Here is a 22,366-nt window from a genome sequence, read left to right on the forward strand (position 1 = left end):
TAAAGAGACCAAGAACACCAGTCTTTATTTCAATGATATAAAAAACTACACCACCCCTTTCAAATTCTTTACCATGAAAAACACCTTTAATGAGCATCAACTTACAAATACACCGCCAAGATAAAATTACAAGCCAAGAATACAAGAACCAAACCAATGAATGAACAAATCACCAATCGACCCCCCTCGCCCGACATGCCTCAGACAGCGATTTTGCATCTGGGAATAATGCAATTTCAGGCGTCAGAGAGAATTCATCAACTTTGTCGGGTTTCCTCGGATTCTGGTTTTGGAGTTTCCTGGGATTCCTCAGGCTTAGGGTCTGTTTTGGAATCTTCTTTGTGTGTTTCGTTTGGTTGGGGTTCGACTTCAAGATGTTGGTGGGTTCGCTCAGGATTGACTTTGTCGTGGTGGAACTTGACGACGATGCAGGTGATATTGTCTGCACTGCCACGACTGAAAGCAGTCTCTGTCAACTTCCGAGCAGCAGCTTCCGGCTCTTCTTCTGTTTCCGCTATCAAAACAGCATCCTGAGAATAATGTGGATGGTGGCATCAGCAGTATTTCTATCGATGAACATCTTTTCAGTTATCATTTTGCCATTTTCTTTCTGTTTTTGTTTTTAATTAAGGTTGTCGCACAGACATGCATAATCACAAAATATCATATACTAAATTTTATTTTCAACCAAAATTTCATTCCACCTATGGTTCCAGGTCAAATTTCTGGATAATTTTAGGAGGGCATGTTGGAGACCTTTTTGCTCCTCTTGTCTATGTGATTTAGATATTCATAAAGTGTTATCATCTGAATTGTCTGTGACATCTAACCACTAATGCAGAGAAATATGTAATGGAAAGCTAATAAATGATAGTAATGATAATCATGCATGAAAACGATTACCTCATTAGGTACGACATCCCAAAGTCCATCACTTGCAAGCACAAGCAATTCAAGGTCATGGTCAACCTCCTGTTCCTGTACGATAAAACAAGAAAATTGATGTGGTCAGATGTAGTAGAATGACAAAGGTTATTTGACCACAAATAAAGCAGTAATCAATAACCACATAGTTCAGACATGTTTCAGCTTAGGTCTCATCAATATGACTAACAAAACCTCAATATTTTATGATTGATTAACGATCCATACTCTGGTTTTAGGTTAATCCATTACTGACAGTGTTAATTACCATGGAAAAAGAAAAAAAAAACCCATAAAATTCTGAATACCTGAATCTCAGGTTCAGCCACAACAAATTGCTTCAGCATGCGATTGCCAAAAGCACGAGACATGGCCAACACACCTCCAACCCTCCAAGTGCCTGATATAAAATAATAAGTGAAATTTATTGCTACTTCGAAGTATATTAAGATAACTGTTGAATGGAACATGATAACTTTCTACACACAAGGCATAGGTTCCCATAAAATATTTGTAACATAATCTGTCTCTTCTCTTCTCATCTATAAATCTAACTCAAAGAATAACTAGTCCCTCAGGTGACCAAAACGGAAGGAAACAGATTATACATAATGACCAAGATTCAGTAACTCCAGAAATGGCCCCATTTCTGTTTGCTGTTTGACATTATAAAGTAATTCCTTATATTAGCATGGATCCAATAGAGGCTGAAGGATCATTTAAGTGACTCGACAAGGAAAAGATAAGCAAAGACTCTTTTTGACATCAACACAACCTTTTGGTTCATAAATGACATCACTCCAAAGATGATGATCCTCGCTACATTTGGCATGAAATTAAATAAGCACAGCATTCTTAGATAATATAGAAAGGCCAAACCTGCCCACATCACAACACCCCCGGCACTTTCAATTCTCTTCCTCTCATCACTTCTATTTGGTTTGTGATCTTCCGAGAGTGCAATTGCTGTGGAGGAAGAAAAAGGACGCGATTTGTTATAGGAAACACTAAAACCATTATCGTCCCGAAAAAGTAAATATCATCGCCATGGCATTGCAAATTCCAGAGAAACAGCATGTACGCATACTGGTATGTGAAAAGAACAACAGAATTAAACTATTGTTCTAACTTCTAACTTCTTCTGGTATTTGTAATTAGGTAAAACAATCAAGCTACAAACTTATCACTTGTTGAAGAAATCACCGAGCCAATATTATTAAATCCCAATCTTTTATTAGAAGTTTGGGAATCGCATTCTTACTGGATGAAGATTGAAGGATTCACCACAACGGAATACTTAAAAATTGTATAACTGCAAGAACAATTGTCTAGTACCTTTCCCTGCCTTTGATATTATAGTTCGAGAATCTCCAACATTAGCAACATAAAGGTGATTGCCAACAAGAACTGCTGTTGAAGCTGTTGAGCCATCATCCCGGAATGTGTCCTTCTCAGACTCCAGAAAATCTCTGTCAGTCTGCTGATACGTGTCACCTGTTGTACATGTTAGTAATCTGGGTGAACTAATAAATTAAAAGAGAGAAAATCAGAAATAATTAGAACAATTAAACCATAACTACACTGTCTTTTCTAGACGTTAACCTTTCTAAGTATCCAATTAAGGTAGCATTGTCAAGTAGGAGATCAACCCACCCATGTTGCCACCGAGTCAAAATGATAAAATAAAAGTGAATTAAGCACTACCACTCTTACTTTGGGCCCCAAATAAATCCAGAGCCCAGAGATTGTTTAACAAAACTCAGAAATTCAATTTGTCCAATCAAAGTGATTGTCACTTTATCATAGATAAAAAAAGCTAAGGTGCACTTGAAACAGATAATTTCTATCATGTTCCCCATAGTGCTTTGTCCCAAATATGTTTTCACTTATATCCAAATATAAGTTACACCACAAACACTCAGCGGAGTAGAAAAACCAAATTTGCAGTTGAACCCAGCGAGTCTTTTCATGTTGCATAGATTTTTTTCATTTTAGAAGTTGAACCCTCACCCTTTCCAAATTCTCAATGTAGGAAGACCATAGCCTACCAGGTGAAAACAAGACATAATTTAATGCAACTTCATTCACTTTATATGTCAGTAGTTGATATCCACATTGCACGATAGAAGTTCGACCAAGCAGCAAGGAATAAAATGTACCCTGGAACATAACCAATATTGAACTCTATAATGATGTTGACATCATAGGGGCAAGTTCTAGGTTAGGAAGCTTATCATAGTTCAGCCCAAAACCAGACATAAAAAATTCCGATTGCTCAAAGCCCAAACTCCTAATTCTTGTTTCTCCAGAGCATCATACCCTATTAGCCAGAGAGGCTTGTGCATGCCCTAAAGTTACTCCCGTAAAATCCCATATCATAATTTGGTAACGAAAAGCAATCAGAAATTGGATACTTCAACTCACTAATAGCCAATTTCGTGTTTGAGATAAATTCTGGATGTTTCATGAGATTCTCAAAGAGATGTTCCTTCAAAAATTCGGCAGCGCGAGAGCCACCATGACCTGTCATGATACATTATCCACATTAGAAGAGAAATATTACTTTAATCTCATCAGAGTTTAGAAGCATAAAGTAATACATGATTATATAATTATGTACAAAAACCAAGAAGCAGCATTCAACTCCATGATTGAGCTCATGTTGTCAAATTCAGCATTCAACCATGTGATTGCCTTCAAATTCAACAAAGTTTTGTCGAAAATGAGAGAGTTTTCACGCATAAACTCAAGTTAGAAGACCTTTGTTCATAAACAATCTGAGCTTCAAAGCAAAATTTACACTCATTTAACAACTGAACTTACAAGCTCGACAATGGGCAAATGCAAGTACTTTATCCTACTCAATCAGCCATTTATTTATGCTTCAAGAAAGAGGTGCACAGGACAAGAGCTGACCGTCAAATATTCCAAAGAGGCAGACTGACTTCCCATCAATCTTGGAAGCCTTAATGTCATAAAAGTCCTCCATGCTTGCCCTTTTTCCTCTAAAACTGGAGTACCCGCAACTTAACCTTCCATCTTCACTGCCAATCAGGAAGAAAAATGTAAATGTGACTTCACGATGACAATCACATTGAAGCATACTCAGGAAATGAAGAAAAAGGTGTAAGTAGCCTCATCAGCACCGTTCATTTTACACTCCACAAAACAAATGCACCATGCATCTTGCAAGTAACTTGCACTATGTTAAAAGCTGATTACTGTGTCGTACAAACATTGAGCATGTCTTGTACATTCTCGGCAGACGACATGTAGATGGGGGAAGAAAGAACAGGATTAGATGTGATGCTTGTTTCCTAGTGTTCTGTCATTTCACTAATTCGAATGCTTAGTATGCTTTTTTGTTCACAATTAAGGGGCAATAAGAGGTACCACAGAAGCAACATATATTCCTAGTGGAACCCAAAGACAGTAACTAAATCATCTAGGATAGGAAATCCTCGGGACTTGGGTGCATAACCAGAATAGAAGTTCTAGAGCAATGCAAAACAAAGACGGCAGAAAAATAAAAGCATGCATAGAACTATTATTTCCATGAACAGATGTTACTGGAATAAACCGCTACCTTCATCAAATCACATGCAATATTTCGGTAGAGTGTTATTTAGACCTAATAATAGCTTTCTGAGCACAACCAGAGGCACGACAAATTTAAATCATTTCCCATACTAGATGACAAAATACCAGTGAAGCTAAACATTCTCTCCTCTGTTATCTCATGTTTGTCGTGCTTGCTTCACAATATAGGTGGGGGACTTGCTGATTTTACTATCCAAAATATAGGATTGCTAAATAAAGTAGACTTAAATTTTAGGATATTAAACAAAAGCATCAAACATAGTGTTGCTGAAGACTGTGGGGATGTAAGCAAATGCAAGGACAATCCAAGGGTAATTCTGTTGGTTGATCTAAAGAAACAACCCATCATTATTAAGAAATATTCTTTCTCCTTTCATGAAAGGAATCACAGTACAAAAGATGCTATTATTCAGAATAGGGCTACTTCAAGAACTTAAAAAAGGGAAACCTTTTACGCATGGCAACAACAGAAGACAAAAATGCAGAAAAGCATTTAATATCAAAGAATTAAAACAGTAACTATGTATAAAGACCACATGATCACCAAACATTAAATTTTAACTAACTCATGTGCAAAACTGAAATAAAGACAAAGTTGGGAATGACCAATCGTTCTCATACAGATTCTTTCTGAAACAACAAACCTAGAACGCAAACAAAAGCCTTACGATAAACAGCACCGACGCTTTACATCCAAACTGAACACAGATGTAAGAATGTTTTTATCCTGAAATAATTACTTGAAATAGCGATATTCCAAAAATTAAATATAGCAAATTCAAATTTAAATATTCAACCACCTTTTCCATCCTCCACTAGCATAGCCACCATCATCATCCTTTTCAGGTAAAAGATCAATCATAGAACCTTTAGCAGCTGTACCAGAATCTACCATCATCTTTTCCCTTCTTCCAAGCTTATGACTTGACGAATTAGTTAAGCAGCGAGTGGCATTCAAACCTCCAGAGATGTACCTAAACTGCGTGATCTCAGTGTATCTCCCAATGTGCCCCGCCCAAAGACTTACAGACCTCAAGAAAGTATTGCATAACATTTAAAGCAGATGTCTTGATCTCAAAACTGGATCTAGTGATGCCCAAGAAAAAGAATTTAAAAAAAAAAAGCGAGAGAGAGTGAGAGAAAAGAAAGCCAAAATAGTAAGCGCTGAGTTAAAGAGAAGTACAGTTAATGGATAGTAACGAGCAACCAAATTGAAATGGTTTTCATATACTATAAACATTCAACTTCAATACAGTAAACCCTAAGGTTTCAGGTTCATACTCTTTTTATATCATGGAGTAACCACTTTCCTGGGTAGGAAAATGCTCATTTTTTACAGCAAATAAACTAACCACAAGTGGTGAACTCCTTTTATTGGATCCAACATCTAACAAAACCTTCATTCTATCTTATTTTGATAAGCCAATATTACAAAGCTCTGAAACTTCAGCTACCACAACAGTTAACGGATCAAATTTATCCTAATCGAAACATCATTTTTTACATATAATGCAACCTCAACTAATTTCACAAACTATTTCCATCCAAACTTGAAGTCACCATCTCTGATCACCAAAACATTGAGTTTCCACGTCACTCAGAACACTAAAACACCAGCTCGGGTACAGGTAACAACAATCCACAAACACCAGCAAACAAAAAGTAAAAAAACATATCATCTCTTACACTCAAGAGTAGCCGACTCGTCGAGCCGGAAAAAGCACCACGAGATGCAGATCCACATCCATATTCACAAACAAAAGAATCTCACAACTTCACTCGATCAATAATCAAACACACAACATCACACAAAATCAACAGATCGAATGGTTGAAAACAACCGAACAGTGAATCGGATCAAAGAGAAGATCGCGGAATATCCGAATCCGAATCACATAAAACATCTCATTGTCGGCGAGCAATCATGAAACTAAAACTTTAAAGAAAAATAAGAAAAAGAAAAGAAGCTTCATTCAGAATCCGGAAACCCTAGAGAGAGTGATTGTTGACAGCAGCAGCATATACCACTATTATTAGTGGAGCGGAGTGGAGGTGGGATGAAAATGAGTTTTGTTGTGAAGTGGCGGAGGCTAGAGCGAGAAAGTAAGAGAGATAGAGAAACTCTCAAGAGTCCCTTATTAATAAATGTTGAATCTCTTTTGTCACCGAGGGAGATGTGTCGACGTGGCACTGCATCTCGTTATCGACATTAAAGACCGGATGATCTTCCTCTAATATTTGCCTCTCTAATTTGTTAAATATTCTGATTTTTTTTATTCAAATTAGATTTCACAAATTAAAATTAATTCTAAAATAAGTATATTGTACTTATTGTATTATTAATTATTTTTTAATTATACATCAATCGCATAATAAAAATATTATACTTATAATATAATTATGGATTAAACACATTTTGCACCTTTGACCTATGCATCCAGTCCCATTTACATCGTAACAAAAACACCCCTAACGACAAAATTGGATATTATTTGGAAAAAGTTGGCCTTCTCATCTATCCCATATATTTTTCAGTTTACTTTGTAAAATATATTTTATTAAAAAATTCTCCCTCTAAAACTACTTATCGCGCTTTAAAATTTTACTCAAATTTTATTTTAAAAATTATATTTAAAGTTTATAACTTTTTATAAATTATGTAAGAAAAAGTATGTGATGTAAATTGTAAATTTTTATTCAATTATATGTCCACAAAATAAAAGTATATCATATCATTATTCAAAAAATTAAACAATATTATATATTGGTTATATTATAGATTTGCATATTTTACAGTATCTATGTATATGTTCGGTGTGATATTTTAAAATTATATTGATAACTTATTTGTAAAAAAAGTTCAATATAGATAGACAACACAAGGAATAATTATATAAATATTGTATCAATTATGTAAAACAATAAGGATTGTAAATTTATAAAGTTTATACAGATTTTATACTTTGTATATAAATCATAAATTTTAAATAGTGTTTAATTAAAAAATATTATAATAATTTAAATTATATTTAGAAGAATTATTGTAACAAATATATTTCAGGGGTTTAAATACTAAAGGCATTTTTTTCATAAAAAATATTAATCCATATTATGAGGGATCATTTAGAGGTGCAAAATGTATTTAACCCTATAATTAATTTTGATATAATAAATTCAATCCAGATCAAAAATCCCCTTAACATACCTTCAAACAAAACTATCAAAATCTTGCTGGCCAACTAGGTTTGAAGGGTGTTTTCAACAACTTTTGCTTTTGCTATGAAAATAAGTTGTAAGGCAAGTAGAAGTAAAAGTTGAGAATATTTAAAAATAATATTAATTTATTTAAATATTAGCTATTAGTTTACTGTAATTGTAATGGCTTGGCTTGCGGATTGATCGGTGCCTCATTGCACAAATTATTGTCCGTTTTGATTTCGTATGAGACTCACGTTTTTGTTCTAAAAATGCTCGGAGATGAAATAGGGTTTATAAACCGCTCAAATTCCTTATTTGCAATCAATATAGGATGCTTGTGCATATTATTAACCTCTATACAAGAAGTTTGAGATAAGCACATGGCCTCACTCCCACTGAATATTAATTAATAGTCATTAATTGTTAATAGTTAAATTATATATATATATATTGCTTAATGCTAAAGGTCGTACACAGTTTGAGTACACATACATGTTATGTTAAATTGGATTGAGTTATTAAAAAAATAAATTTTATTCCCTTTGAGTACACATACATGTTATTTTATATTGGATTGAGTTATTAAAAAAATAAATTTTATTCCCAACCAATAGGCAGCTCAGGAATTAGATTATGAGAAATGATAAATACCCTTATGTATAGAGTTGAGTTGTAATCTGCTGTATTCACGTGTTGGGTCGTTCAACTAGTGATTGGAACAATTAATTTTATAAAAAATAAAATAAATCGCATCCATATACACTAAAATTTATCTAATTATAAATATATTTATATTAAATTGAGATTTATAATTACTTTAACTCAAGTTTATTTTCTACGTCTTATATATAACTCAATCTAATAAAAAAACAAAATACATAAAATTCCCATATATTTTAAAAAAATTACAGAAAAAACCCTCATATTATAAGAATAAGTTAAAAACTTTTGATGGCAGACGATAACAGAGGAGGGCGAAGGATGGGAGCAAGTGGGACGAGGCAGTAGACTGCAATGGGGCTGTGGGGGCGAGGGCACAAGCGGGAGTTAAGGGTGGGCATGATGGCAGGATTGGAAAAATGGGATATTTAAAAAAAAAAAAGAATTTAATAATTTAAATATCTTTTATAAATAAATGATTTATTTTATTAATTCTAATATGGTTTAGATAAACTGCATAAATTATTTTGAAATATTATTTATTAAATTTAGTAAAATACAATTATAAATAAAAATAGAGAATATAAATAATTTATAAAAGTGTGGTACTTTTTTAATTTAAATTCATAATCTAGTAATTAATTTTATTAATATATTAATTGAATATTTAATTATTAAAAGGTGTAATTTTATATAGAGATTTATTTAGAAAAAATAATGATAATTTAAATTTGAATTAAAAATTAATATAAATAATAAAAAAATCTACGGGATCATATTACTCATCTCCATATATATTACTTTGATACCCCATCTATCTTTTGGTAATTACAAAAACACCATTGAGGGTATTTCCGTATTTGAAAAATCATATTAAAGTTTGACCATATCAACAAGAACATTTTGGGGTTTTGAAGGTTTCATTTGGTGGTTTCGGTAAATTTTTAAAAGGCATGGATAATTTGTGTAAAAGAGCCTATTTATAAATAGGACCATCATTAACGGATATGTATGTCCGTTATGGGTAGGGTAAAATATTTATACCCAAAACTAATTTGAAGATCCATGGACTATAGTCATACATTACCCGATACGTAGAGAATACTGCCTACCTTCTATAGTACGTAACAGTGTGGATAAAGGCTGAACATCTTAAAATACCCATATATGTTGATACAGTCAAAATATCTAATATTCTAAATAATTCATCTAGTCATTGATATTTTACCACACAAATTTTCTACTGAAAATGGAAACTTGTGCCCTGTAAATTGAGTGAGGTGATAAATTAGATATAGCAATTTGGGCTAAACTTTTATATTTATTAGTTTAAGGGCATTATATGATCCAAGCACCCAAAAGGGTGTGTAAATGATAAAACTCAATATATAAATTTAGAGTGTTTTGAATTGATGGATTTAAATATGAGAGACTTATTTTAAAAGAGCATCAGAATTTCATTCATATTCATCAGAATATAATTTAAAAATTAGAATTAGATTATTTGAAATTATTTAAATTTAGAATTATTCAAATATGATTTAAAACCTTTAAACCCAAATGCAACCTTATGCTGCATTTAGATTTTAGACCGATTAATTTGAATATGAGAGACGAAGTTGAAGAAAATTTAAATAATTTAAAATTTTATTAATATTCTATAAAATATAATTTTAAATTTTAAAATCCTCTTTAAAATTATCTATATAAAATCAAAGAAGAAGTTGCAGGAAAATTGCTAGGGTGCAACATTTATTAGAAAAATATTTCAAGATAATTGATTTCCGAAAATTAGTGTTTATGTATGTACATAATCTCTCTCTTCTCTCTCTCTCTCTCTCTCTATATATATATATAGCAATTACTAAAATTTACAGCTATCTGTTTGTTTTATTTAATAATTGAATTTAGTCAGAGCATAACTATTTGCATTCTTTTTTTCTTCTTGAAATTAAATTATATAATATATATCAATATCAATAAGATTTACCAATTCAATCAGTATTAAAATAAACCTATTAAACTTGTATTATAAAAAAATTACATTAGATCAGATAAATACGCATTACATAAATTATTTATATTAAATGAGACAAATACTCACTTATTTCATTTGAATCTATAATTTTAAACTTATTTATAAAACCTGAGGTTGTTGTTTACCAACTCCCCACCTTTTCTTTCTCATTTCACTCAATTTGTACCAATCTCATGTTTTTTGCCCAGTAATATTCTGTTCATTTTTGTCTCTTTTAATACACTTAAATTCAAATATTATTCAATACATCGATAGTCAACTAACATATTTAAAGTGAATTTATAAATAAAACACCACTATGAAAAATTACTATATATTCATGAATCTTGAACTCACAACACCAAACTCTACTTGATAAATATTTTTCATATTAAGTCGCTTTCTTTCTACTTATTTTGACGACTCTACTTTTCCAACTCGACGATTACAAATAGATTTATGTTCTGGAATTTGTTACCAGCTCAAATTGATAATTAATATTTTTTTATTGTTATTATTTTTATAATGAGCACAACACGAGGATTTTTTATGGGATTACCTATCATACTACTATTTTCTCTCGAACACGCTTAACGTTAGAGTTTTGATGGAATTTGGTACATTGGCGCTGATATGATCGCACCCTCAATTTGATTATCAATATTAATTCTTGATATTATTAACAGTTGAGATTATAATGTAATAATGTAATATAATCAATTATTTATTTTTCTAATTCTTTTATGAGCTCCAAGTTCCCTAAAAAAGCAACAATTTTGAAATTATTAGAATTAAAAAAAAGTACTAATAATATCTTTATTTAGTGGTTAAGATTGATGTCTCATAAATAAGTTTAAGATCTTGAATTTAAGTCTTACGGACATATGAGTATTTGTCTCACTTTATATGAGTTTTTTTTTTTTTTTTTATATACTTTATTCACAATTCTTTGTTGTCTATACTGTTATAAAGTAAAATAGGTGGTATAGAGACAAAATGGTGGTTTTAACATTGTTGTACTAATTTTTTTGTAATTTAAAAATTTTCTTAAATTGATAAGGTAATCAATTTATTCAACTTATCAAATTTTATATTAATTTAATTGTCAATTAATATATTTTAAAATATAAAAAAATATTTATTATAAATATACAAGACAACGTGCCATGACAGTTGCATTAATATATTGATTGAAGTCACGTATTACTCAACTTATTATAATTATCACTTGTGTAAAAAAATGTTATATTCTTGTCATCATTGACCACTTTATCCAAGTCAAAATAATATTATTTTAATTTTCCTTCAACTTTTTATTAATATTTTATTTTTCCAACTTACTGCGCGAAATCATTTATTCTCACCAATTTCCTCCTTTTTGTTTGATAAATATGAACTTATAAAGATTTTATCCTTTTTAATTATAATTAATTACCTAAACATTTTGTAGTATTTTAATAAGAAGGCAAAAATTGTATTTGTTATTACATCACCTCATCATAGGGACTGCATCTAATAATTACTTGCACTAAGTCTTTTTTCTTTTTTCTTTTTATTTAAAAAAACAAATAAGTAATTAAGATATAAAAGTTAAGAGCGTTATAAAATAACAATAAATAATGTGGAAGTAGGGCTGTAAATAATTCGACTCGAGTCGATCACATTATTATTTAAGCTTGTCTGATTTAATTTAATTTTTTGCAAACACCTCCTAAGTCGAGCAATTTACTGGCTCAATTTGTTGATAATTATTAAAATTTTATATTTTCAACACATCTATATTGTCGTAAAGAAAATATGTGCTATAGACACAAAATTAACTATGTTTCGGTTCAAAATTATTACAATATTAGGATTGGGCCGTGACAATAATTATTATTAATTAACTTTTAAAAATAAAAACGATGAAGTACTATTTTTTTTTTCTTAATAGATCTATTACAATCATTAATATCAAATATTTGTATCGAACAACAACGACCAATTATATCAATTATATATCAATCATCAATATCATGTAATTAAATTTGATAAATATTTATTATTAAAGCAGACTAATAATCCACACATTAATAAAATTCGAATTCATAGTCCTATAATCATAGCACCTCAACCTCACTAATTTAACAAGTTTTCATCGCCGCATTGACTATTGTAACGCCTTCGTAAGTCAACTGGGTCAACCCCACTGATGATGTGTATATGTTTTCATTTTTGACAGGCTTAAGCTTCTGGAAGATCCGGCGGTGGAATTCACTTTGTCACAATAATTTATCTTACAATTTATATATTTATTAGGTAAATTGTAATGAAATTTTCAGAAATTTAATATAATTATAAATATTTTTTATTATTTAAATAATTATAAATTTATTTTTGAAATTATAAATACTTTAATATATTTCCCATGTGATAGCTCATTGTATAAAGTGTTTGGTAGGGTATGTAATTTTAGAGCTGTAGTTGTAAATTTTCAAACAATGAGAGAATATTTATAATAAAGACAGACCTCATAAAAGCTCATTGCAATTTACCGTTATTACAGTTATTGTAATTTTATGTTTTGTGCGTAAAAATATTTGTTGAATATAGTCGACAAATTTTATTTTATTTTAAATAAACTCACGCATTTAAAAAAAACAGGTAGACCTCATCAACAACATTAATAATTCGAATTAACTAACAATGATGTGAAACTCGCTAAATTCGCAAGTAATAAATTATGTCAAACATCGTCCATGTCATCTAAAAGTCTGAACTATTAAAGAGGATAATTATTTAATATTTGTATTTTAACATGTTTACGTTATGTGCAAATTATATATGTAAAGTCTAAGTATAATAAAACTTTTTTTTTAAAAAAAATTAATGTTTGTTAATGAGATTATAACTCAAAATCACTTTTTATTAAACATTTAAAAATTTAAATTATTAGAAAAAATAATTATTTAATGTTAATATTTTAATATGTTCCTCTCACATACGAATTCTAAATGTGAAACTTTTAATGAGGAGATTCATTTAATATTAATATCTTAACATATTATTTTTTCATGTGCAAGTCCTACACGTGGAATATTTTCTTAATAAATGGGTGATAATGATATTCGAACACAAACCCTTTTTTTTGGTAGATCAATAATTCTCGTTATTTCAGATGAATGTATATTTAATTTTTAAAAAAGTATAGTTACTTTTTATAAACAAAGTATGAAAGTGTAGATGTTATTATCCGGTCTATCTATCAATTGTAGGAATTTTTTTTTTATAAAAATTAAATTCGGCCAAAGCAAATATATTATAGAATAAGTGTGATAAATTTTTCATGTGATTAATTATTTTTTCAGAAATATAAACCAATTATATGAAATATGTAATATACTAACATATAATTAATTCAGATTGGTTGAAATCCGGAATGAATCAAAATTTCCAGAATTGTAGTGACTGCATAACTTTCCTTGTGAATTAAAAATAGGATAGATACTGGAAACTCTTCAAGAACCGCAAGTACCGTACGACAGGAGAACCGGAGGGAAAAAGTCACACCCATTGGGAAATAGGCCCCACCAACGACTTTCCTCTTTTCCTTTCATTTGAACTGTAGTTGGGTGGACTCATATGCGGGAAGGAACCACTCTCTCTCTCTCTCTCTCTCTCTCTCTCTCTTTCTCTCTCTCAAATCCATTTACAGAGCTACTACAGATTTTTGTGATAAAATCAAATTGCAAGAAACACTTTAAACAAGAATTGGCAAAGTAGAGAAATCTCCACGAAACTTCCCTCCATAACCCCCAACCCCCAACCCCCCCGTCTTCTCTCGTTCACACAGCACACGTAATGATGTACGACGTCGTGGACTGGCCCTTATATTGTAACTATTCATGACTTCGTGTGTGTGTGTGTGATTCTTGGACCATTATTTTCCCTTTTACAGCTCTGTTTGTAGTTTTTCTTCGTGGTTTTGGAGTTTCGTGCTGAAAGAAGCTGGAGACAGTGCGGGAGTATGTGTATGTGCGTTTTCTTCTGTAATGGCTCTCAAGAAGTGGTGGGTTCTTCTTCTTTCCACTATGATTTTTGATATTGTTGCCTGATTATCTGTTTTGAATTGGGGGAAGATGGTTAAATTGTCTATCTTTTCTTGATGACTCGGTGACATTTGGTTTCTTGACTCTTTCCTTTGTGTGAACGCAGTGTCTTTTACTTTAAGCTGCTTGAAATATAGTAAAGATTTTTTTTTTAATAATTTTTTATTGTTGGGTTTGGGAATTGAATTATATTTTGTTGAATTTAAGGACAAAAGTGAGTTTGAAATGGAAAGAAATGCTGCTTGAGGGCGAGGTAGACTTATCTCCTGTTCAGAAATGTGAATTTCTTTTGCTGAAAATAGTTTCTGCTTTACTTTTCTACTAGCTCTCAAAGTTTGATTTTGGTGATTCAATCTAGTAAAAGATATTAATCTTTGATGGCCCAATGTTTGGTTATGTGATATAGCAATTTGATATATTGTTTATGGGCTTATTGAACTTTTTTATGTGCCTGCTTGTATTTTACGGAGGACTATTTTGGTTGCATTTGAAGACCTCCATTCTTGTTTGATGTCCATTGTGTAGTAATTTATGTTTGAATGTGTCAAAGAAGATGCTGGTAGATGCTAGAGTGGCTTAATCATTCAGTTTCTGCTTTCAATTTTGACCTTGCAATGAAATATCAACTAATAGAGGGTTGTTAATTGTATTTCCAGGGCTTGATCAGCACGGAGGAGTGGTGCTAGTGGAAGCATATTTTACAGGAATTTCTCATTTCCACTCCTGTAACTAGAAGTCTGTAATAATTACGCTGATGTAAGTTGGAGTTATGAGTCACGGCCAAGAGAAGTTTGTCAGGTTAGTTTTTCGTGATCTTTGTCTTCTCGATTCCTCTGCAACAGTTTGGGGTTTTACATACTTGGAAGTATTTATATAGAACAAAATCTTGCTAACGGAGAGAAAGGATAAGCATTTTACCCTTTGAGGGCAGATTAGAGATTGAACAGTTTTCTCCAGTGTAGGAGTAGGAAAAAAGTGACCTTTTGGGTGGGGGGGTAGGAGAATCAAAAACTTCACCATGGTATGAGATTCAGAAGCTTCATATCAATATGACATGACAAGATCATTGTTCTATGCCTTGCAAATTTCAGCAAATGGAGGGTTATGCTAATATTTTTGTTCGGCCACAATCTAAATAATTGAACCTTTCAGGTTTCAAGATTGGAGATCGGAGAAAAGCTTCAACGAACAATCCCCCTCAAGAGGTGGAGCAAAACTGGGCAGGCTTAGATCAGCAGTATACTCGGTTTCAAACAGATTTCAGAGAGGGTTAGAATCTGGCTCTGAAAGAATCAAAAGTTTCACTGGATCAATAAGATCCTTATCTTTTGGGAAGTTTCTGGCAGATGACGAGGGATCTAGAAAGAAAATTCTTGACCCTCAAGGATCATTTCTTCAGAAATGGAATAAGGTTTTTGTACTGTCATGCGTGATTGCTATCTCCTTGGATCCCTTGTTTTTCTACATACCCATCATCAACGGTGATAAAAAGTGCCTTGATTTGGACTGGAAATTGGAGCTGGCAGCTAGTATTCTACGTTCATTTACTGACGTCTTTTACCTCATTCATATCATTTTCCAGTTCCGAACCGGTTTTATTGCCCCTTCTTCACGCGTATTCGGAAGAGGTGTTCTAGTTGAAGATTCTTGGGAAATTGCAAAGAGATATGTATCCTCATACTTCATAATTGACATACTTGCAGTTCTTCCGCTTCCACAGGTAAGTGTTAAACTTCCACGTGCAACAAATACAGGATGATTGCATATAACTGTTCGTTGCAAGGAGGGTGCAACATAGTATTTTAGATAATTCTATACATGCATGGATCGTTCTGCACTAGTGGAAAATTAGTTTATATGAGACAATTGTTATCTCAGCATGAAACTTTGAATCCTGATCATCATGTAATTTCCACAGATTGTAATACTGATCATCATACCCAAGTTGGAAGGTGCGAGATCTTTGAACACAAAGAATCTGTTGAAATTCGTGGTGATCCTTCAGTATATACCAAGGGTTCTCCGAGTCTATCCATTGTATAAAGAAGTCACAAGAACTTCTGGCATACTCACTGAAACAGCATGGGCTGGAGCTGCGTTCAATCTTTTCCTTTATATGCTTGCCAGTCATGTAAGTAATGCTAGAAACCTTCACATGTGTTCACTGAACCATGTTCATTTCCTGCTTTCTATTCTAACATTCTCTCATCTTTGATCGTTGTGTTTTTGCTATTCCGCAGGTGATTGGAGCCGCTTACTACTTGCTCTCCATAGAACGTGAAACTACCTGCTGGGTTAGAGCTTGTGGGGATCGATCTGCTTGTAGGAACACCATAGTTTACTGTGATGCTGATCGTACAGGATTCATACAAACTTTGAACCAATCATGCCCCATACAGACTCCTGACACTACCATTTTTGACTTTGGAATATTTCTCAATGCCCTTCAATCTGGTGTTGTTGAATCAAAAGATTTTCCTCAGAAGTTCTTTTATTGTTTCTGGTGGGGGTTGCAGAATTTAAGGTACATTTTACCTTAGTTTATATTTCTTGTTAGTATGCGTAGTTCCCGCAATCTAACCTAGTACATGATGTTTAGCACTTGTCTAACGTTGCAGTTCTCTCGGCCAGAACCTTAAAACAAGTACCTTTGTCTGGGAAATTTGCTTTGCAGTTTTCATATCCATATCAGGCTTGGTGCTGTTTTCATTTCTGATTGGAAACATGCAGGTGAATCAATTTTCTCTCCGTGCTAAATGGTTTTAACAAACAAGCTTGTAATCTTCTTGATTTGATTAACAAAGGCTTGGACGACTAATACTATGTTTGTAATATACTGTGAATGTTTGGTACAACAGACATATCTGCAATCTACGACACTGAGATTGGAGGAGATGAGGGTGAAAAGACGAGATGCGGAGCAATGGATGTCTCATCGTTTGCTTCCTGAGAGTTTGAGAGAGCGCATCAGGAGGTATGAGCAATACAAGTGGCAGGAAACGAGGGGTGTTGATGAAGAGAATCTGATCCATAATCTTCCTAAGGACCTCAGACGAGATATTAAGCGACACCTCTGTTTGGCTTTACTTAAGAGAGTAAGTTTATCTTGAAGCCCTTATACTACTACATATTTCTCTTTCAATATGGACACAAGCTAATGCTAGTTCCTTCATGCATCAGGTCATCGTGGTTGACAAAAAATGTATAGTGAGAATAATGAAATGTTATACAGATTGTGCAAGGAAAGAAAATATGGGAAGAAAAATCAAATATAAGAACACAAATTTTACATGGTTTGGAGAATATTCCTATGCCCACAGTCGTTTCAGTTCTCTTAGCAGCGTAGGATTTTGTATTAATTACAATAGAGGCCACTTATCAGCTACGTATACTCAGGTTTTTGTAAAGACAATATAAATTACAATTTTAATCTTGACGGCGAAGTGTAGCATCGCCTGAGGCTTCGTACCCTGGTATGATTTTTCTTTACTTGAATACAAAGCTGGTAAATGATATTGAAAGGTACAATACAGGTGCCCATGTTTGAGAAAATGGATGATCAACTCTTGGATGCGATGTCTGACCGTCTTAAACCAGTACTTTACACTGATGATAGCTACATTGTTCGTGAGGGTGATCCAGTAGATGAGATGCTCTTCATTATGCGTGGCAAACTGTTAACCGTGACCACTAACGGCGGAAGGACTGGCTTTTTCAACTCGGACTATCTAAAAGCAGGTGACTTCTGTGGGGAAGAGCTCCTAACGTGGGCTCTCGACCCACATTCATCATCTAATCTCCCGATCTCCACCAGAACCGTTCAAGCCCTCTCAGAAGTCGAGGCATTTGCTTTGATGGCCGATGATCTGAAGTTTGTGGCTTCCCAGTTCCGCCGTCTACACAGTAAACAGCTCCGTCACACATTTAGGTTTTACTCACAGCAATGGAGGACTTGGGCAGCCTGTTTCATTCAAGCGGCGTGGCGCCGTTACTGCAGAAAGAAGCTTGAGGAGTCGCTGCGTGAAGAAGAGAACCGGTTGCAAGATGCATTGGCGAAAGGCAGCACCAGTTCGCCGAGCTTGGGGGCGACCATTTACGCATCGAGGTTTGCCGCTAATGCCCTTCGTGCTTTGAGACGGAACAGCACCAGGAAGACGAGGATGCCGGAGAGGATATCGCCAATGCTGCTTCAGAAACCGGCCGAGCCGGATTTCACTGCTGAAGAAAAGTGATTGTTCTATGTGTCTATTGTTTTTCAGATAATTGTAACATAGCTTTGTTGTTTTGAATTGTATGGCTTGGCTTTCTGTAGGATATATGTTGTATGTACAGGTTACTGCATTTAGGCACCTTCTGTTTGTGATCGTCATCATCATGAAAATTTCATGACAAATTACAAAACAATTTTAATCCTAACCACAATTGTGAAAGAACTTACCATAACAGAAATCTAAACTTTACTTTGATTATCAATTATGTTATTTCAAATATTGGCACATTTTTTATTTTACTTAATAGATATACGATCACGTATATAAATATTACACCACATGTTATTTCAAATAAAAATTGAAGAATCTACTTCTATTTCTTTTTAAAATATTATCCACACGAATTAAAAAATTATCACTAAAAGATTCAAAATTCTTTTAATTTGAATTCAATGATTCAAATGCAATATAAAAATATTTATCTTTCATCGGACTATGTTGCGAAAACCTCGTAACATTGCCCATTTTTAAGCATCAGATACATATCATTGCCTTAAAATTTTCAAACAATATTGCCCATTTTTAAGCATCAGATACGTATCATTGCCTTAAAATTTTCAAACAATATGTCAGGTTTCATGTCAGTGTGTTTGTATCCATACATCATATACTGTCATTGTTGGAAATTGATAACAATTTACAGTGACAACTCAGTAATATACAGATGAAAATCAACTCACATACGCAATGACCTCAAAGCAGAAACAAAATTCTTAGAACTGAACATCAGCCAACTCGTAGTCTCGTCCCCAGAGAATAGCCGTTTGAATCGGTCTCAACATCTCCATCTGGTCTGGAGGTTTTGGTTTCGAAATTGGACAAGTGCGTGAGCGTGATGGATGCGCATGTTAACCCCTCCCCCCCCATAAAAAAAAAAGAAAAAGAAAAAAAACATCAACCAGCTCAACTACCACCTCAACTTTTTCCAGCAGCTCGCTAGCAAGCTGACCATATGTTACCGCCAAGCTCCACCACCACCACACTGATATTGTCTCTACTACCTCCGCTCATCGCCAACTCCGCTAGCAAAACCGCAGCTTCAGCAGCACCACCATCATGCCGCTCATCTCCTACTCCTACACCGCCCGAGGATTGACAGGTTGGGCTCATCCATCCGTGAAGGCACCTCCTGGCAACCTGGCATGCGTGGTCGTTAGAGATGACGTCCCATAGTCCATCACTTGCGAGTATAAGGCACTCATCTGCATGGGTTCTGTCGATAATTCTTACTTCCGGTTCTGTTATCACGAAGGGTTTGAGATAATTGTCACCTGCAAATGAATATCACATGAGTCTAATTCTAGCCCAGACCGTCTGCACTTCCACCATGCACTTGTAATGCGATTGTTATACAGTTAAATAAATGACTAATTACATTAACGAATATATTACACGTTTCATGTTTGTATACCTATTGATCTTGAAGTCGCGAGAACTCCTAAAACTCGCTGTCCGTTCCAGTCAATGACGTTCCCACCGCAGGCCTCGATTCTTTCCAATTCATCAGGTCTATCGGGCTGTATAATATACATCAACCACCATCCTGTTAATGTCCATTTGATGTAACAAAGAAGCATTTGATCAATTCTCTAACAATATAAATCTACTCTCTCACTATTTCTATGTTATGACATTCATGCTGTACAGCGCTGTTTTGTAAAGACAGCGAGTATATGAATAATTGTCACATATCCTTCATTTGTATAAAAAGTATCGAGCGTGGCATCTGCAAGACCGTTTTAATAGATAAAGGATTTTGATGAAATTTATCTTAATCTATGGTCATGTGATCACCTTGTGATCGTCGGACAGCTGCACCGCCACTCCTCCGCGCGAAAGCACGGCCCTGGAATCGCCGCAATTCGCCACTACCACCTCATTCTCCCCCACCACAGCCACCACGGCGGTCGACCCCATCGTCGCCACCGCTGCGCCGTTCTTATTCACCTCCACGTCCATCTGCTTAAACCCCGCCGCCATTACCTTCTTCCAGTCTATATCATCACCAGTACTTTCTTCCTCCACGATCTTCGCCAACAGCTTATGCAGCATCTGGCCGCAGGCCTGAGCCACGTGCCACCCGCCGTGGCCGTCGTACACTCCGAAGAAATCGTAGCTTTTACCACCTCTCTTCAGAAAGCCCAATTCCACCGCCACCGCGTCCTCCATTTCTCTCCGCCGCCCGATGATCGATATCTTCCCATATGACGTGCGAGTGACTCCTCTCCGTCTCTCTCCTGTATCCATCAATCCGCTCTCAGTCACCTTCGTCTCTATCTGAATTTCCGCTCGCTTTTTCTTCACGCATACGTCGTCCCTCGATGGGTCTCCGGCGGACTTCGCCTCATAAACTGTCCTCATCCGACGGAGCTCCATTCTCCTCCGGCGAACATTCTTAGCTAGCTTACTTCCTTCACCACTGAGTTCATCTTGTGAACCCAACCAAGCGCCCCGGCGGCGGAAACTCGCCTCCGGCGGCGGCGACTGGTGTTCTGGGCTACTGAAATTCATCGCAGGTCATTTATCAAAGGAAAGATGGCGAAAAGATTGCATGCTGCAGGGCATATATACAAAAAGGGTTTGCATGAGAGTTGAGGAAGAATCAGAGCAGTAAATAAAGAGTTTGTTTTGGTGGGAACTGCGGCGGTCAAGTGACATACGGAGGCGGAGGGAGGCGACACGTAGGCGTCGGGGGATCGGAGTAGCTGACACGTGGAGGAAGGATCATGGAGTAGAGGGTGATGTTAAGTTCCATGAATCTCAAGATATTCATTTTTTTTTATATGTGAAAATATAAATTAATATACTCGTAAAATATTAAAATAAAAGAAATTTTAATTTGGGTCCAGTTCAGTGAAATTAATGTTAATCACACTGTGAATTCAAATAATTAGTGAATAATTTTAAAAAATAATTATTAATCACATCCTCAATTATAATACTTATTGTAATACTATTAGCTCTGTAGACTGATTTTAATAAGAATTTTTTTGAATCAACTTAAATTTGTTAAAAAGTCAAGTGTGTTAATAATGCATCCTTACGTATTCTCTGTTCTCTCGTGGATTTTAAGTTTTATTTTAGTTTAATATGATATTGTATTTCAAATCATATAAGCTTATATAATAATGACCCGAATTTTATATGCATAATATATATAAAAGAGATAATTACGTTTATATTTTTAGTTTATAGTTTATTTACATAAATTATTCTTGTCTTATCTCTAATTATAAAAACCACTCTTGATAAATAAAAAAACAGATATTAGAATATACGTAATTTTCAAAATGATGTTGACGTTTTTATTGTATATTCAAAAAATATGAATAATTTGTCAACGTGCAATTTTACATATCGAAGAACTTGGTATAAAGTATGACAAATACTAAAAAATTGAAAAACTTTCCTCCTCTATGAATTGATCATCCATGGCTCCCTGGAAAGGCATTGGAGGCATCTTTAGCAATTCAACTCCTCCTTCAAGCATTGCAACAACTTCACTCATCAAAGGCCTGTCTCCAGCCCTGATTTGGATGCACCATAAGCCTACAGTTATCATTTTCTTCACCATTTTTCTCTCTTCTTCATCAGCTTCTCTGATTTCA

General features: G+C 34.0%; 3 protein-coding genes across 4 annotated transcripts; 1 reads left to right on the forward strand and 2 right to left on the reverse strand.

The window, feature by feature from the left end:
• Positions 1 to 6,686, reverse strand: LOC105166734 (probable protein phosphatase 2C 76). Of its 2 annotated transcripts, none has more exons than XM_011086194.2 (9): positions 6,550 to 6,686; positions 5,325 to 5,610; positions 3,841 to 3,968; positions 3,349 to 3,447; positions 2,260 to 2,418; positions 1,804 to 1,890; positions 1,233 to 1,324; positions 904 to 978; positions 1 to 530 (listed from the first exon to the last, which is right to left on the reverse strand). In XM_011086194.2, exons 2-9 carry the CDS (start codon positions 5,576 to 5,578, stop codon positions 258 to 260), a joined length of 1,167 nt encoding a protein of 388 aa, XP_011084496.1. In that variant the 5' UTR covers positions 5,579 to 5,610; positions 6,550 to 6,686; the 3' UTR covers positions 1 to 257. The 2 variants fall into 2 exon arrangements, with proteins under 2 accessions (XP_011084496.1, XP_011084495.1); XM_011086193.2 differs by having other exon boundaries at positions 6,211 to 6,645.
• Positions 14,011 to 18,903, forward strand: LOC105166735 (cyclic nucleotide-gated ion channel 1-like). The gene is given in 10 exon segments (XM_020695434.1): positions 14,011 to 14,447; positions 15,144 to 15,285; positions 15,640 to 15,898; positions 16,070 to 16,207; positions 16,406 to 16,618; positions 16,728 to 17,011; positions 17,106 to 17,217; positions 17,346 to 17,582; positions 18,021 to 18,671; positions 18,673 to 18,903. Coding segments are annotated over 9 exon segments (2,001 nt in total). The 5' UTR covers positions 14,011 to 14,447; positions 15,144 to 15,256; the 3' UTR covers positions 18,751 to 18,903.
• Positions 19,338 to 21,439, reverse strand: LOC105166736 (probable protein phosphatase 2C 51). Its single transcript, XM_011086196.2, has 3 exons — positions 20,553 to 21,439; positions 20,170 to 20,275; positions 19,338 to 20,029 (listed from the first exon to the last, which is right to left on the reverse strand). The coding sequence occupies exons 1-3, from the start codon at positions 21,267 to 21,269 to the stop codon at positions 19,695 to 19,697; spliced, it is 1,158 nt and encodes a 385-aa protein (XP_011084498.1). The 5' UTR covers positions 21,270 to 21,439; the 3' UTR covers positions 19,338 to 19,694.

This window comes from Sesamum indicum, linkage group LG7, assembly GCF_000512975.1.
Source record: "Sesamum indicum cultivar Zhongzhi No. 13 linkage group LG7, S_indicum_v1.0, whole genome shotgun sequence".
Taxonomy (NCBI): Eukaryota; Viridiplantae; Streptophyta; class Magnoliopsida; order Lamiales; family Pedaliaceae; genus Sesamum; species Sesamum indicum.